This window comes from Cervus canadensis, chromosome 6 (genome assembly GCF_019320065.1).
Source record: "Cervus canadensis isolate Bull #8, Minnesota chromosome 6, ASM1932006v1, whole genome shotgun sequence".
Taxonomy (NCBI): domain Eukaryota; kingdom Metazoa; phylum Chordata; class Mammalia; order Artiodactyla; family Cervidae; genus Cervus; species Cervus canadensis.
In genome coordinates, this window is record NC_057391.1 from 46,096,212 (window position 1) to 46,114,274 (window position 18,063).

The 18,063-nt window shown below is 36.3% G+C and overlaps 1 protein-coding gene across 9 annotated transcripts in view; it reads left to right on the forward strand.

Annotated features, from left to right (window-relative positions):
* The window catches only part of RORA (RAR related orphan receptor A), a 779,815-nt gene extending 762,217 nt beyond the window's left edge, over positions 1-17,598 (forward strand). For all 9 annotated transcript variants that reach the window (XM_043471787.1, XM_043471786.1, XM_043471788.1 and 6 more), the window contains 6 exons: positions 432-553; positions 2,147-2,279; positions 3,892-3,999; positions 5,450-5,560; positions 6,504-6,616; positions 8,249-17,598. In XM_043471787.1, coding sequence (XP_043327722.1) covers positions 432-553; positions 2,147-2,279; positions 3,892-3,999; positions 5,450-5,560; positions 6,504-6,616; positions 8,249-8,413 — 752 coding nt within the window. In that variant the 3' untranslated portion in view covers positions 8,414-17,598. The remainder of the gene's footprint in view (positions 1-431; positions 554-2,146; positions 2,280-3,891; positions 4,000-5,449; positions 5,561-6,503; positions 6,617-8,248) is intronic.
* Positions 17,599-18,063: the final 465 nt, after the last annotated feature.

Genomic DNA, 18,063 nt, shown 5'->3' on the forward strand with positions numbered 1-18,063 from the left:
CTAATTTTTCAAGAATAATCCCCCCCATAAATGTATGTGGCAGATGTATCTTCATAAAAATGCCAAGTAGAGATTGTGTCAGTCATTTTTCCACACTTGTCTAGGTCGATATTTGCTCACACCCAGACACTAGTGTAAGGCACAGAAGAAGGTCAGATTAGCAGGCTCTTTGAAAGCATGCAGTCTTATTGTTTTTTTGTTTTTTTTTTTTCAGTCTTATTGTTAAATGTTGCCTTTGCCTGTCCTTCTTCCTGCTCTAAAACACAGCATAGTTCCAGAGTACTTACTTAAATATGTCAAGATAATTAAACCTGGTTCAGCCTGTTGCTTTATACTTGTTACATTTTAAATTGAATAACTGAGTAGGGAAAACACTGATTATCCAAAGAAGAATGGCTTTTCATGTCGTGATCTCCTGTTTTTCTCCTTAGAACACCTTGCACAGAATATATCTAAATCACACCTGGAAACTTGCCAATACTTGAGAGAAGAGCTCCAGCAGATAACGTGGCAGACCTTTCTGCAGGAGGAGATTGAGAATTATCAAAACAAGGTAGGCTCTGAACAGTTTTACCTAAGATTGAGGCAACGCTGGGACATGTAGAAAATGTGACTACAAACAGACCAAAAAATGAATGTCTTTCATCAGATAGCAGATTTCTATTTAATAATCTTTCTTCCAGAAGTGATTATGTTCCTGGGGCTTTGTTGCCTTACTGAAATGTCACTGTACGAAATTTCAGAAATAGCAGAGATTCTGTTGTTCTGATAACTGTACCCGTTTATCCCATCACTTATCTACGGGGGGGCTAGATTAAGTTGCTTCCAAAAGCCTCAATGAGTTGGGATTTTTCCCGTTATCACAATGGGAGATTTCACAGTCTAGAAGTTGACGTAAAATAATGTTAGCCTCGTGGTTTCAGAGGTTAAAAAGAAAGAGTTTAGAGAATATGTGTTAAAAGAAAAAAAAAAAAGATTTGGAAGCTATGATCCTAACTCCAGCCTCAATCTAGCAATATGAGGCTGACAAGTAGTGCTGCTGGCACTCATTTTTTTTCTATAAAACACACTGCTCAGGGCAGGGCTGGAGAAGGGGGACATTTAATTATCCATTCTGCCCTTAGTAAAAGAAAATGCTTCGATTTCCACCCCACCCCTCCCCCCCAAATCATGGAAATGCTGGCTTAGGAAGTACCGTGGAGATTATCGAGGTTAATCCTCCTCTTCATTTAACGTACAAGGAAGCTAACATCCCTTAGCGTATGGCTGGAGATTGAAAACATCAGGACTAGACCATGAGCCCTGGCTCCTAATTCAGTATTTCTCCCACCCTCTTATATTGGTGAAAACAGCCTTAAACTACGATTGGGAAAGTAAGTGAGCAGCAACACGGACCCAGGTTAGCCAGTAACTAAATTGGACAGTGGCTATATAAAAAGGAATTAAGCACGACAGGTTGGGAAATAGCAGCATATCACCTTGTTTGCCTTTGAGATAACACCGGCAGCCACAGTTACAATGGGAAGCAGGAAAGCATTAAACAGCCACAAGGTGTGCAAAATAGGATTCAGAGCCAGAAATGCTGGGGTTTAAATCCCGGCTGCAGTACCTCCTGGCTGTGAAACCTCTTTGAGTGTTTGTGTTCATTTATGGCAAATGAAAAAACGTTCTTGTGAAAGTGAAATGAGACAAGGATGTCAGAAAGCACCCAGCTCATAGCAGGCGCACAGAAAATGTAACTGACTCCACCTTTCTTGTCTTCCTCAAGTAAAGTGGTATGAAATTCCCTGAGGCTAAGTAATTGCTTAAAAGGAGATTCTACTTTCCCGCTCTCTGTGGCCCAGGGTTAAAGCAGTGGCATGCGTGACTTTCCTCACATGGGTTTTCATCTTCTGCTGCATATATGCCCATAATATCTGCCCCCTGCCCTTTGCTAACAAGATGGCAAGAGAGGAATTGAAGGAGACGAGAAAGAACTTGGAAGCAATCAGTGTAACCCAAGTAACTGGCCAACTGTTTATTCTTAAATCCTCTAGCTTTTGGGAATCTATTTCCAAAGAAGGATTGTACACAATAGGAAAACTTAGAACAACTGTGTCAAGGATATGGGTAACTGTGGATGTTAATGTATTTCTCTCTTCAACAGCAGCGGGAGGTGATGTGGCAATTGTGTGCCATCAAAATTACAGAAGCTATACAATATGTGGTGGAGTTTGCCAAACGCATTGATGGATTTATGGAACTATGTCAAAACGATCAAATTGTGCTTCTCAAAGCAGGTATGTGCTTTGCAAGTGAATTTTGAGATCTCTTCCTAACCTGCTTTCACCAGCTTATTAAAGAAATGCTTGGTAAGGAAGGTGTCACGAACAGTTTTTCTCCAAATGATAATAGCTCAGGTTTCACTTTGCAGAAACTAAGGAATTTTTTTTAAAATGTTTGAGTTTTTTGAAGGAAACATTCCCTCCATTTTGCTTCTTCTCTCTGTGAAAAGATTAATTTGAGGTGGGAATGCAAACTAGTACAGCCACTATGGAGAACAGTGTGGAGATTCCTTACAAAACTGGAAATAGAACTGCCATATGACCCAGCAATCCCACTTCTGGGCATACACACTGAGGAAACCAGATCTGAAAGAGACACGTGCACCCCAATGTTCATCGCAGCACTGTTTATAATAGCCAGGACATGGAAGCAACCTAGATGCCCATCAGCAGATGAATGGATAAGGAAGCTGTGGTACATATACACCATGGAATATTACTCAGCCATTAAAAGAATTCATTTGAATCAGTTCTAATGAGATGGATGAAACTGGAGCCCATTATACAGAGTGAAGTAAGCCAGAAAGATAAAGCATACTAACACATATATATGGAATTTAGAAAGATGGTAATGATAACCCTATAAAACAGAAAAAGAGAACAAGATGTACAGAACAGACTTTTGAACTCTGTGGGAGAAGGCGAGGGTGGGATGTTTCGAGAGAACAGCATGTATATTATCTAAAGTGAAACAGATCACCAGCCCAGGTGGGATGCATGAGACAAGTGCTCGGGCCTGGTGCACTGGGAAGACCCAGAGGAATCGTGTGGAGAGGGAGGTGGGAGGGGGAATAGGGATGGGGAATACATGTAAATCCATGGCTGATTAATGTCAATGTATGACAAAACCCACTACAATATTGTAAAGTAATTAGCCTCCAACTAATAAAAATAAATGAAAAAAAATTATTAAAAAAAAAAAAAGATTAATTTGAAAGACACCTGCATTCCCCAGCCCTAACCATCACCTGTGTTTGGTTTCTGCGCCCCAGGCCCTCAGGAGGTTTTGATAAGTTGTTAGGAAGATGGCTGTTTATGGAATTCAGAGAGATATCCCTGGCTTTTTGTTTGTTTGTTTGTTTTAATAACAGGAGTCTATGTGTTTCTGGGCTTCCCAGGTGGCTCAATGATAAAGAATCCGCATGTCAGTATAGGAGACCCAGTAGTCACTGGTTCCATTCCTGGGTCAGGAAGATCTCCTGGAGTATGAAAATGACAACCTGTTCCAGTATTCTTGCCTGAAACATTCCATGGACAGAGGAGCCTGGAGGGCTGCAGTCCATGGGGTTGCAAAGAGTCAGACACAACTGAGCACGCACGCATACTTGTGTTTGTAGCAACTCCAAGACTGGATTATTGCAGGACACAATCTCTCTTACGTAATACAGGCCTTAGCTTAGGCAGAAGTCTTTAATTACTCTAGTGAACTCTGCCCTTTTAAATAAAGAGATAAGGTGACTGCGTGCCCTTGGGCTAAGCCCAGCCCTGTTGACTCAGAAAGGGGTCTCTAAGGTCAAAATCTACTCACCAAGACAGAATAACCCATTCCATTTCTGCCTTTGCTCAGGTTCTCTAGAGGTGGTATTTATCAGAATGTGCCGTGCCTTTGACTCTCAGAACAATACCGTGTACTTCGATGGGAAATATGCTAGCCCCGATGTCTTCAAATCCTTAGGTAAGAAAATGTCTTCAAATCAGGGCTAGGGGAAAAGTTGGGAGTTGGGTGATAGCTCTTGAACAAAATGGAAATCGTGGGTTTTTTTGGATATAAGAGTTAAAGGATGTTATACACTAATGCATACCTGTGTTAATAATACTTTCTAATTAATTACCATAGAAAATTGACAGCTTTGTGTCCATATGACATGTAAAGGTCTAGAGTTTCATTTTATCTATTTGGTATATTCTTCCAGTTCCCTTCCAGATTTTAAGAACCAGGTTTCCAGGGGATATGTTATTCAGTAAACTGGAGGATATGATTTACTACATAAATCAAGCAAAGATCTGAAAGTCTGCCCTTCCATACCCCTCAAATAACAATATTAATGAGATATCAAAGAAAGAAAGTGTAGTTAAGTGAAACTATGGCATATACCTTAGAAATAAATTATTTTAGATGTCTATAATTTAAATAAAGTGAGATAAAGTCATTAAAATTGGGATAGTATCCAAGATATATTGTTAAATGATTTCAAAAACAAGTAAATGGCATATATACTTGAGAATATATATTTAAGAGGTATATATACTTGAGAATAGCCCATTGACATTTAATTATATGCACATAATATGGAAATCTGAAAGAACAGACACCAAACTTAACCAGTTTTGGGGGGTGGATTTTTATTTTATGGAACTTTCACATTCTGTGTTTTCAGTTCTATAATAATTATAATGGTTTTACTACCATAAAGTGTCATTTGTTTTCATTTTTAAGCATGTTGTTTTAACACGCTTGTTTGTTTTAAGGCAAACAAAAAATGAGTGAAATTAGCATCTCAGACTATAGCTGTTAGGCTCTGTTGGTTAAGAGTGTGGGCCCTGAAGTTAGGCATCTAGCTTTGAATCTCACGCTGTTACTTCCTATCTGTGGAATCTTGAGTACATTCCTTTTGTTCCCAAGTATGTTTCCTTGTCTTTACAGTGGGGATAGTAACAATAATACTTTCTTCATAGGGCTGTTGTAGTATTGATAGAATGCCCAAAGAATCCTCTCAGAGCAGCACCTAACGTAGTAATCACCTAATAAAAGTTCACTGTCAATGGTACTTCCCTGGCAATCCAGTCGTTAAGGCGCTGTGCTTCCTCTGCAGGGGATACTGATTAAATCCATGGTCAGGGAACTAAGATCCCACATGCCATGTGGTGTGATCAATAAAAGAATACATGTATATATCTTAAATTACAATATTTTTTAAAGTTTCCTCTCATTGTGAATGATGATATTGGTAGTAATGGTGATGGTGGCTAAACTGGTTTTTTCTTTTAAGGTTTGAAAGTATTACACTACAAGAAATGTTATTAGTATTCTCTCTGATCTTCAACTACTAGATCTCTCTTCACTTTTTTCCATCTTTTTTTCTAGGATAATAACTAAAATCCTAACCTGTCTTTAATTTTGGCAGGTTGTGAAGACTTTATTAGCTTTGTATTTGAATTTGGAAAGAGTTTATGTTCTATGCACCTGACTGAAGATGAAATTGCATTATTTTCTGCATTTGTCCTGATGTCAGCAGGTAAGGTAACCAAATACAATGGTTTTTAAATTGTCCAGGTAAAGAATTTTTACAAGTACACAACTTATAATGGCTATAGTATATTCAGGGGGATACAAAGAGAGACTGCCACCCTTGTTAAAATCCAATTTTTCACTTTTTCAGGTAACAATCCCTCTGATACACACATTTGTACATGTACTATTTTAAGAAGACCTCATGCCATTCTGATAAACTCTTAAGAAATGAGAATTGTATAAAATCCTGTCTACAATTAACCTCCTAATAACAAGAGAAATGCTGTGGCAGAGTAGGCTTGCCCTCCTTAAACACCAATCTCCAAAATAATGTGGTGTTTAAAACCTTCTCCTTTTTCTTAAAGTCCATTTGGATGTCATCTACAAGTTTATTTGAATTTAATCTCTGTTTTTAACCAGTACTGCCTCTTGGTGATAACCACTTTTGAAAATTTGCTATCTTCTTTTTGGAATTCTTAGTCATAAAGACTCTGTCCTAAACTAACAGCCCTTAATTAATTTGGCTTTCTCTTGACAATTTTAGTTGCCGTGTACTCTTAAGACAATTTTCATATTTTTTGGAATGGCTGGGAGAATTGATATGAGTATTTCCTTCAGAAATGTAACTTTCAGAAAGTGTTGAGGGGCTGTGGTGGTTGCATTTGCACTTGTTTGAGCATGGTTTTAGATTTAAATGACTCTCTTTTTGGAAGAGGAGGACCCTCCTTCCCTTCAGATGTCAGTAAAAATGGAAAGGCTTAGCACTCTGTTTTGTTTCATGGATTAGTTTTCTTCTTTAGGAGCAAATTTTGAATGAGGGGTGAAAGTGGCCTAATAGTCCCTGACTCTGTATTGTGTTGTAATGATCTATATCTAAGAGTCAGGAGGAATTGGGTGTTCTGACACCAATTGGAAGAATACTAAGGAGTCTGGTTTTTCACACTTAGATCGTTCATGGCTGCAGGAAAAGGTAAAAATCGAAAAGCTGCAACAGAAAATTCAGCTAGCTCTTCAACATGTCCTACAGAAGAATCACCGAGAAGATGGAATACTAACAAAGGTGAGAGCCAAAGGTTTCCAACTGACACAGCTGATTACCCCTTGCCAGTGATCACACCAATCATGTTTGTAAGTCATCCCACCAGACCCCAGAATCCTCAGTAAGTGGCAAGCTACTGAAAAGAAAGAAATATCTCCATTTCAGAAAATTTTCTTGTGCCAAAATTCAGGTTAAGATCTATTTATTATCATTGGTTATAAAGTGTCCTGGAATAATGGAGCAATGATTGAATTTTTTTTAAAGCACTAATCATTCTGAAACCCTCCCCCAACTATTCCATAAGAGATGGGTAGAAAGCAGAGTTAATGTTCCACACTGATATAAACTAGAGAACTTAGAATTTAAATCTTGGAATTTAGAAGAAGGAAGTGATGAAGGACTAAAGCAACCAGAGTAGCCATCTATTTTAGTTTTAGTTCTATTTCCATTAAATTCATTAATAATCAACAGTAAATGACTTTTGTATTTTCTTCATCAATTTCTCATTACTACTCTGTATGCAAAACATAAGATTTCATTTGTGCTTATTATCTTTCACAATAAAGATATAATTAGGATGGCAATTTAAAATAGGCTAATATCCTTTGGTGCTGGTGCTAGTAGTATGTATTTAGTCTTAGAAAAATCAGCCCTGTTCTTTCTTGGATTATTTTATTTGTTTTATTGTTATCAGATGATGATTTGAAAGGTTTGGGGGTTTCTTCCTGTTTACTTTCATTCTTTTCTCCTGATAGCTAGGCAAGGTCAGAAAGGAGAAGTTGGGGGTTAATTGCAGTTTGTTTTTGATTTTGCATCTATTAAATGAGACACTGAGGCAGGAATGGGAAATGGAAGAACCACCCTTCTCCATCTTCTTGCCCCAGTGCCAGGATACCACTAGGGTCTTTGATTATAGAGAGCACCTAACACATAACACATGGTCAAGATCGATGCTCTGGTGAAACATTTCTTAGGATGATTCTGAGTTGGATATTTTGTGCTGTACAGTGCTGTAGAGTTTAAAAAGCATTTGTGCAAGTCATGCTACTGTCCTCAGCAGGTAAATAGTCAGTGCTGAGACTCTACCAGTCCTGTTAACTTATTTTTTTTTTCAAACCAAGGCCTTTTGCTCAGACCCAGAATTGCTTTGTTCTAGGCAGAGCTCTTTCTAGCGAAGAAACTTGTCGTTGGAGTTGGCTAGTATTCCTTTTGCATAAAATATCTAAAGATGGCTTTGCCTGTAGTAGCAGTGACTTTGTCTACCCGTGGCTGCCCCTTGGCCCGCTTCTCTGTTCTCTCTCACCACATCTCTTCCTTTTCCCCCGGGGTAGAAGGCAGGGTTCAGCATGATAGAGCAGAAAGCATGTTGGAATAGGAGGAGGAAGTAAGAGACTTGAGTTCTTTTGCTTATGATCATCTTTTTGGGTTACAAATTATTGAAGACAATATTTGTCTTCAAAATCATATTTAACATACACCTGGTATTCTATGAGTATATCATTTATTTTTACCATCCCTCTATTACTAGATGTTTAAGCTGTTTCAAGTGTGTTTCATCTTCGTAAACAGCATTGTGACGATTGTCCAGATTCCCTGATTTTTGATTCTTGCATCTCTTCTCTCCTAACCCCGTGTCCTTTATTCCACTTACAGCTAATATGCAAGGTGTCTACATTAAGAGCCTTATGTGGACGGCATACAGAAAAGCTAATGGCGTTTAAAGCAATATACCCAGACATTGTGCGACTTCATTTTCCTCCATTATACAAGGAGTTGTTCACTTCAGAATTTGAGCCAGCCATGCAGATTGATGGGTAAATGTATCACCTAAGCACTTCTAGAATGTCTGAAGTCCAAACAATGAAAAGCAAACAAATCAATTAACCGAGACACTTTATATGGCCCTACACAGACCTGGAGCGCCAACACACTGCACATCCTTTGGTGATCGGGGTCAGGCAAAGGAGGGGAAACAATGAAAACAAATAAAAGTTGAACTTGTTTTTCTCATGCATATGATTTCCATTATGCCTACAGATATGGACCCTTTTTCTGTCTCGACTTCTTGATCGTTGACCTCTGTTTACAACAGAAGGCGGGTACTAAAGTTGGAAGATGTCCTTTTCTTGTAGCTCACTGCCCACAGACTTTCTACAGAGTCACCCATCTGTCGGTAACCACAGAGGGTCCAGCACTAATCGGTGACTGGTGTGCATAGCGGAGGTTGCGGCATTACTTTGCACAACTTGCTCTTTGTCTCATGAAGGAAGTTTTTATTTTTTTCACCGATTATTGCCAGTCAGCAGGATGGCACGAAAAGGGTCCATGGCACTAGCAACAATAGCATTATAATATATTACAGGGTAAATGGGCATGAAGACTATATATAGCTAAAAAGAGATATTGTTTATATATTGTTTTAATTAATATAAAATGTAGTTACTGGAGTAGCTTTTCCTGTTGAATTGATAAGGCACTTTCATTTTGCACCTTTTTTCTTTAAATTAAATGCTAGCGTGTTCACTGTCGTGTCGCATGTGCACCAGAAACACAAGTTTAACTGAGAAGGCTTGGAAGGTACGTCGGGAGGTATTTATGCTGCTGTTTACACAATTATTTTTAAAAGACTGGCTGGTCATATCTAGAAATCATGCTGTTGGATTAATTTTTTTTTTTTTACATGTGAATTTGGAATTAGACACAGAACTCTCCCTAAATTGTACTTTGCTTTTGGATAAGTTTAAGGATAGATGTGTTTATGCTTCATACAAAGTTGAGTGATTCGGGTAGACTTACACCCTCATGCACAGTATTTTTCAAAAGCTTTTGAACATGCCACCTCATGGAGATTGGGGGGTGGGGGGGGGCTGCTCATTTTACATAGTTGAGTAGACTCAGTCTCAACTTGGAATTCTTAGGCTTTAAGAACAGATCAGTAACCAGAATATTTATCAGAATCTAGCTTTTAGTAGAAGGACCCAAAGATTTTGTCTGGAGCAAACGCACACTCCCCATGTGTGAAGACATGAAGCATTTGGTTCGTGAATGTTTATGTTCTTGGTATCATCTAGGAACCCTGAGACTTTCAGAGTGAATGGTTTCTAGACTAACTGCCTCTCCATGGTGTCATTCTAGAACACTCTTCTCCATATTTCACAGTCAGTGGACAGGAGGGCAAAGGAAACATACGATGTTGAACTAGTTTCTCTTATTTAAATGTTGACTATTGTTAAGTCTTTAAAGTGAAGTTGATGCAAGCTGCAAACATTTTCTTTTGTATTTATCTTCACTAGAAAACTGTGGACTGTAATTTATTTTATTAAATCTTTAGAAGACAGTTTGGCTTTTGTATTCAGGTGAGAAATATTGAGTTGTTTTTGTTTAATTTTGTGTATGTGTGTGTTTTTTGTTTTTTACATAATTCCCAGTGGTGGGGAGGGGAAAGGAACAGTCTGATAAGGCAAGTGTGCATATTCTAAAATAAGTGACCTTTGGTAATATAGGTGTTTAGATGATTTTAGTCACACTTGGAGTGGGATTCAAACTCCTGGCCTAACATCAAAGACCATGTCTATAGAGAAGAGAGAACATCTTCCCATAGTGTAAAGGTGAGCGTTTCCTAGCACCCTTTTACAGGGAAGAAAGGATCTCCTCTACCACCAGGGTTTCTTCCCCCATCCTCCAATCTTCTGCAGGAATTCAACTCCTGCTGGGTCACCCAGAGCCCTCCACTCTGTTTTTAACTCCACTGACTTTCTGACTTGTTTCCTGAGGGACTTGGAAAAGGGGAAGGAACTATTCACACAGAAGTGTGTATGAAGCCTAAATAACATCTTTTAACAAAAGGTTTTTTTTCAAAAATACAGTAAGGGTTTAGCATAAGTAGAAGATGAGAATAGTATTTACTTAAATTTCTTACAAGCATATAAAACTTTATGTGACTTTATATAGAGAGGTAACAGTCAAAGTATAGTATTTATATTTGGGCAAGAAGGATTAAATCAAATTTTTAATTTAAATAAACATAGTTCCTTGAAAAATCAATAGTATTTATACTCTGAATAGAGTACCAACTTTAGTTCAGTTATTTATTCATCCTCCCCACCCCGTTGTTTCTCCTTTTGGGAAGAAACGGTGTGTTTTATTTTGGTTTGGGTTTGTTTTTGCTTTTTTGTCATTTTGATTCACTAAATTTGGGGATGATTTTATTAAAGTCTGTTAACTTCTTTTTAACCAAAGCTTTCTGAATATGACCAGCCTCAGGTGCTAGCGCATTAAAGAGCAACTAAACCTAATTCCAGTGTCCATTTGTGAAATGATGAGAGCTAATTGGACTTCTCTGAGGGTGAGAGAGAATACAATGTTGAACATAAATTTCTTTTCCCAGAAAGGATTTTGCATGTAACTAATGCAAAAAAAAAAAAAAGCTCTAATCTCAGTAAGTCACTCCATGGTGACATTGCTTTTGGAGTAAACCAAGATACATTGACATGATGCTGCTACTAGGTCTTTGTGAAAGAAAAACAGGGTGTGGACTTTAAGACGAAGTACATCGACAGTGTAGGAACAGAGTCGTAGAGGCGTGCTCGGTGAAATAAGGGAACAACTATTATACGGATCGAAGTTGGGATCTGAAGTTAAACAATTTTTGTTGAAAAAATATGAAATGCAGAGAAGGATGTGAAAAACTTTGTATTTTTAATTTCTTCCTTATTATAGAAATACCTGTGTGATGACACAAAATACTTGGTGATATAGAACAATTATTCTTAATCGTTCTTGTAATTAAAATTGCCTAAACATAAATGTCCAATAGTCTTTTAAAGATTGGAATCACATCATTGTTATCCTGACTGCTATAATGCCTCTTATACAATTTTTAAACGTATGGTAAATAAGGCTTTTGCACAAAGCCTGAATACCTTCGGTGACAGTGGTGTCCAAATGGTTGCATTGTGTTGTGAAGAAACTGGCCTTGGTCACAATGAAATCAAAAGTGCAGATGAAAGTGCTTTTGGGGGCAGTTTGCAAATTGTGGTTAAAGCTATGGATTTTTTTTTTAAGTGTTCAGCATCCTAATTTGCTTTAAAGGTGTGGATTTTTTTTTAAGTCTTCAGCATCCTAATTCACCCTTTCTAACTTAAAGAAAACATTACTTAAGACACTGCTTCTAAGTTTGGTTGTTCTTTATAGTGTGGATATTCAGATCTCTGTGAGCGTATGGGGATGGGCTGAGGGTCAGGTGAGGAGGGAGTGTGTGAGTGTGTGTGTGTGCGTGCGCGCATGTGGTTTTTGTATGTATGATGTGTATGTGTCGGACCGCTTCTAGGCTACTAAGTGTCAATGGAAAAGAAAATGTATTCAAAATACTTAAATCAAAACTAGAAGATGGAAAAAAAAAGATTTATTCTATACAAAGCCTTGTCTGGACCACTTTAGAGAGACTTCTATTTTTTTAACCCTTCTATAAATATTTGATGGCACTTGAAATATTCCTGCAATAAAATGTGATTTGTGTAAAGAAAAAAAAGATTTTGTAATGTGAAACAAAGAAAGAAAGTAATGTAATTTTCTAAAAAAAGAAATACAAACAAACAAACTTTGTATTATTTTCTTGATGGAATTTGTCTATCTGTCTTTGGAGAACTTTTTATTTCATTGAATGTGCCATAGTAGAAATACATGTTTTTAGTTTTAGACTTAAGGAATAGCTGTTTGTGTTCCGACATTCCAAAATGCAAAACAACCTAGTAAACTCTTTAATGAAAAGGTTTAAGTAGGATGTAAGCGTCTCTCGTTGTTGCTTTTTTGCACATGTTCTTCATTCCTCTCTAGTGCAATATGTACATAGAGCACTTCCAGGTGTACTTTGATCCCTCAGGGAAAATTACATATTTGTACAGTTTTTTTGGTTTTTGTTTCTTGTTTTTTTTTTTTTTTTGCCTTTTGTTTTTGGCTAAGGAATGTCGATTGAATCACTTGTTATTGTTGAGGGGCAGCCAGATAATAATCCTAAAGCCACTGTTTCCAACATTGATTGTTTAAATCATGTGTCCTTCCAATGCTATTATTTGAAGATAATAATAAAAAATTATTTTCTGACAGTTCTTTGTGCTGATTGGTGGGAAAAAAAAAATGGGTAAATAAGCACCTTACGATTGACTTAACTGTGAATGACAATCCATCTTGATATCAATAATAGAAGCCCTATCATTTTGGAGTTCGGGTTATAAGAAACAAACAATGCGCTCAGGGATCTTCTAAAACTCTTAAAACAGGGTGGCCAGTACTACTGGGACAAAATTGTGTTTTGTATTGTTAATAATTATGGTAATACTATCCCTCCAAGGCACAAGTGAACTGTGTAGAAGTGCGTGTGTGTAAACCTCACTATTGTTCATTTTGTTTTGTTCAAAATGTATATGTTCTTCGGTCTTATGTGCTTAAAAACATTGAATAACTTCCAGAGCAGTATAAAGTGATGCCAGTATGTTCAAAAGATAAACTAATAGGTCATAATCAACCAAGAGCATCATTCAAAGTACAATCCTGCATACTTCACTCACTGTTTCTCTAATAATTAAAATATTATTGATAGATTTTATTTATAGCATTATATATTAAAAGGTATTTCAAATTCTACATAGTATGGATAAAAATTTTAGAAGCAGTCGTGAGATAAGAGCCCTGCCCATCAGCGCAGTGAGAGAGGTAAAAGTTGAAACTTTTTTTTTTTTCAAATACCAGCAAGTAACTCCTTTTTTCACTGTGTTCTCCTCTAGAAACAAACAAAAAAATTCCTTTTGGGGGATTTTAACTGTCTTCTACTTCCACATTTGTCATCTGTTGAGTTAATATAAGAGCAAATGGCTATAAAGACAAACAAAACCCACCAATGTAACAACAACATGAGCCAGCTTTTAGGGTAACATTTTGTGTTTTTGAAACATTTTGAAAGTAATTATTTCAATATGTTACTTTCCATAACCTCAGTGAACCTCAGTGTAATTGTTCTCTTTGATTCTTCCACACCTAGAGTACACTTTCAGAAGAAGCTTTACGGTGTTTTCTTATCCCCAAGGAAAAGCAAAATTTAGGATAACTTTCCATGTTGTTTAGATAAAAAAGAAACCATCACCTTGTTTTGATGATAAAGACTATGAAAACTGGCAGAAATCTCTCTCTCCCCATATACATATACATATATATATGTATATACACACACATACACGTACACACACAGAAGTTATTGACATACATATTATACCATTTAGTTCCCAGTTCTTACAAAGATATGATACAGCAGAAGCCCATAAAAACAACTTTATCCTATAGATCAGGGTATATGCCCATAAATGCAGTTGCAACAGTACATTATCTATTACTAACAGTCCATGATACACATCTTCATTGTATTTCCAAAACACTGGTATTATTAAAGAGATTGCACCAGATTTGATGAAAGAGACTTTCCTACTATTGTTTATTCTTAAGATAAGGCTGGCAAGCACTATCTTTACAAAGTAGTTGGTTTCGCTTCTGGGTCTGTTTGCTTATTTGTGTAAGTGAGCTCATTTTTGTCAGGCTCTCAGTACAGTTTTTAAAATAATCCAGAAGCCTGGCTTCATGCTAAGAAGATATTGTAGATGGAGGGGATCTCCATGTTTAAGCAGACCCTCAGAACTTAGAGCAATAAATACGTTCAGTCATTTATTTATTTATAAATGAATGACAGAATATTCAGTCCAAATAGAAACAATGCCTTTTCAGCAATGCAACATAACATGGAGTCTTGTGTTAAGAAGGTGAATATGAGAATTTTAAGGAGATGCCTAGAAAATCCATATTTGCTGTTGACATTTAGTGTTTGCCACAACGAACATCACACCTCTTTTTCTGTTTCCCTTCTAAGAACTGATGAAAGATAGCTTCCTATTAGCTTTGACATGCTGCATGTGCCATTATGTTGTTCTCCAAGAGCAACTAAGTTCTTTGCAGTGTTCGTGTGTGATTCTTTTCTCCTCATTATTACTTTAACATGGATGAATAGTATTCCTACGAACTTGGTTATCATTGAACAGATTGCATATGTAAATGCAGATAATTCTTGAGCAATATAGTGAATATGATTTCACACACACACAAATCTATATGTACTGTACACATCTTCCTGAATCTAAGACTCTCTTCTTAGCCACAATGGTTTGAAATCTCATATAAAACAGTGGTAAATTTTTAAACATTAGGACATTAGCTGGCTGCTTCTTTAAATGTACCTGTATTGTCTGCCTGCTCCTTTTGTGGAGATGTGTTTTTGTATTGGATGTTTGGGCCAATGGGAGGCTTCAAGCAACAACATATTTTCCCAGTTTAAATATATTTAACATACGACAAACCCCAGACAAGGCTTTTAATATGTATAAAGAACTGCAGTGTTAGGTGGTTTATTTGCAAACCGTTTTCAATGTTGTCCATTTTTATGGCACCTTTAACAATATTCTTGTTTCCAAAGTACAAAAAAAAAATAGGTTAAATAATCTAGCCATAACTGAATGTCAAGCAATAAAACAAATGACTTTTGTGCATAGACTTAAAAAAATACAAATTTTAGACATCTGCATGTAAATGCAATCTCTTGTTTACTGCTTTCTTCAACTTGAGCAATTGATTCCTTATTTACTATTAACTTAAGAACTTGTAATGGCCTGTAAACATTTTCTCTCTTACTCTTCTTTCAAATTTACCTTTGTCCCTGCTTTTGAGTCATAATATTTAATGTTGTTCTGCACATCTCTATACAGTTAACTTTTTGGCTTTCATTCTGTATAGATAAGAAAATGTTATATTATAAACAGCCTACTCAGTGCAAATATTTATCTGTTTATCAAATCCACAATATGCTGTATAATACTGGTTTTACTATATAATCTATTTTAGACATAGCTGTTTAGAACTAGAGTGTGCTATTTTTGTGTTTTTCTGATGTGTGGTGCTAGATAAGTTACTTTTGTGAACAACAACAACAAAAAACCCTTTTATTCCTAGACAATACCACCTTTGGGTCTTGTTAATTTCACTGAGTATAACTATATATTTGTATATATATACATATATATATATCTACCTGTGCCCAACGGCAGCTGTATCAGAGTGCTGGATTTGGGACATGCTTTTCTCTTTAAATACATAATATCATGATATAAATTATTCTAGAGTGTATTTAATTAGGATAAAATTACTTCCTTAGTATGGATATTTGACATCTATAGGGTGAATTTGTTTATAAATATGGATATATGAAAATGTATTAGCATTTACTTTATGTTTGCTACTTGGCTTTATACCATATCTCCTAAGCTGAAAAATAATTTGCCAGGCCTTCAAGATCCTAAAGAAACACTCTAGTTTAATGGAGTATTATTTTTTTTCTTACTAAGGCACCTTATTATTGGCACCTGACAGAGTTGTGTACTTAGCTCCTATAATAGATAATACACATTTATATAAAATGTCCTTGTTGGCTTGATGGCAGAATAAACCTTTCCCCTCCTACCTGAGCCATGAGAAGTATAGAGACATCCGCTATCATGGCAGAACATGGGCAATAAAGCAGCTTTGACAAGGGATGTTCTGTGTTAACTTGACCTCAACCAGTTCCATGAACTGCGTGAAGGACCTTCATTTAAAAGTCATTTAATAATGAGCTTAGTTAATTCTTTCACCTGTTCTCCCAAGACCTATTGGCTTTCTTAAAAAAAAAAAAAATCCACGTATATCAAATATCTAACTAAGGATGTAGTTAACCTTATTAAATATTGATTAGAATTGTTCTGTAATATTACTGAATTTGTAAGATCTTTAGCAAAGATTTTTGAGCAATTTATAAATATAGAGCAAATGTTTCTGTTTACTGCACTTTTTGTAATTGAAGGTGATAAATTCTCAAGCCATGGTTATTGGCTTCCATGCACTGAATATTTACCCACAATTCTAGACATTTTCCATTTTTATGGAAGAGTTGCTGTTACCTTAATTATAAATGCAATCATGTGGTTAATGAGAGCTAATGCTAATAGTTAACCTTTTAAAGTGAATTGGCTATAGTTTAGGGAGAAATCTCTTTGAATACAAATCATTTCATTCCTTATTGCTTCGCTTAGAAAGGGATTGAAACTTTTTTTTTTTTAGCACCATTTCGTATCCTAAGGTTCCTAAGGATAGAGATAGTATCTCTTTGTGTCTGCACAGTGGCCAGCACATCTCAGCATTTGATAATTGTTAAATGACAACAAGCGTGCCCCAATTCCAACTTTTTTCCTGGGTTGTTTTGGTAAATTTATAAAGTATGCCAAGCCTTATGGTTAATACTTTCTTCTACAACCAAGTTTTAAAGCCACATTTTCAAAGACCACATGAAATGCTGATTCTAATTGTGTGTAGGTCTTGAGGATTAAGCACACAAATTTCACAAAACTCTGTGAGTAACAAACTCAGCCTTCTGTAAATATACATGCAAGTTCAGAAACAGTAATACTGTACCTATAAATATGCGCTGTCTGTTTTGTGTACAGTATGTAAAAACTCCTTTTCTGCCACACTAAAAATGCAAGCCATTTATGGGAATCCTAAAAAATAGTATTGTACTAAAACTTTGCTAATGATCTTTATTAGAGGATCATCCAACTTTTCACTGACATTGGGTTTTCTTTTCAATTCACTCTTACAGTAGTCTGCTTATTTCCAGCCGTTTGTTATTTTATTGAGTCCTCAATTTAAAAAAAAAATATTTTGATTCATTTTGTAAATACAAGCTGTAAAAAAGAGAGATTTAATGTTGTCTTTTAAATACTCCGATTTTCATTCTAATATGAATGTTGTTATATTGTACTTAGAAACTGTACCTTTAATATTACATTACCTTTATTAAAAGTGCATTGAACACATCAATTTTAGATGTGCTTTATGTACTGTTATCCTATAATAAAATTTCAGCTTCTAATGGACCACTTGCCTCATTTTTCTTTCTTTTTCTTGGTTCTTGAGTTACATGTACAGTTTTCTAGCTTGTCTCCATAGAATGGAGTAGGACAACCTTGCTACTCAAAGTGGGTCCATAGACCTGTGGCACTGGCATCACTCATGACCTTGACCTTGTCAGAAATGCAAAAACCTAGGCACTATCCCAGACCTACTAAAATGGGATGTGTACTTTCACAAAATCCCCAGGTGATTGGTTTTCCATATTAACATTTGAGAAGCACTGGTCTATAAGGTAGTACTTTAAAAAAATATAATTCGTCTCTATTTTGCAGGGAACAAAACATATACAAGGATCGAGCTACCCTTTGATCAGAAAAGGCAAAGGAAATTTCAACTTGTGAGGAAACGTCTATTGGTTGATAGTAGCTGCCAGAATTGCAGAAATGAGGATTCTCAAAGGAGTGCCATGACTGATCGGTGATATCTAC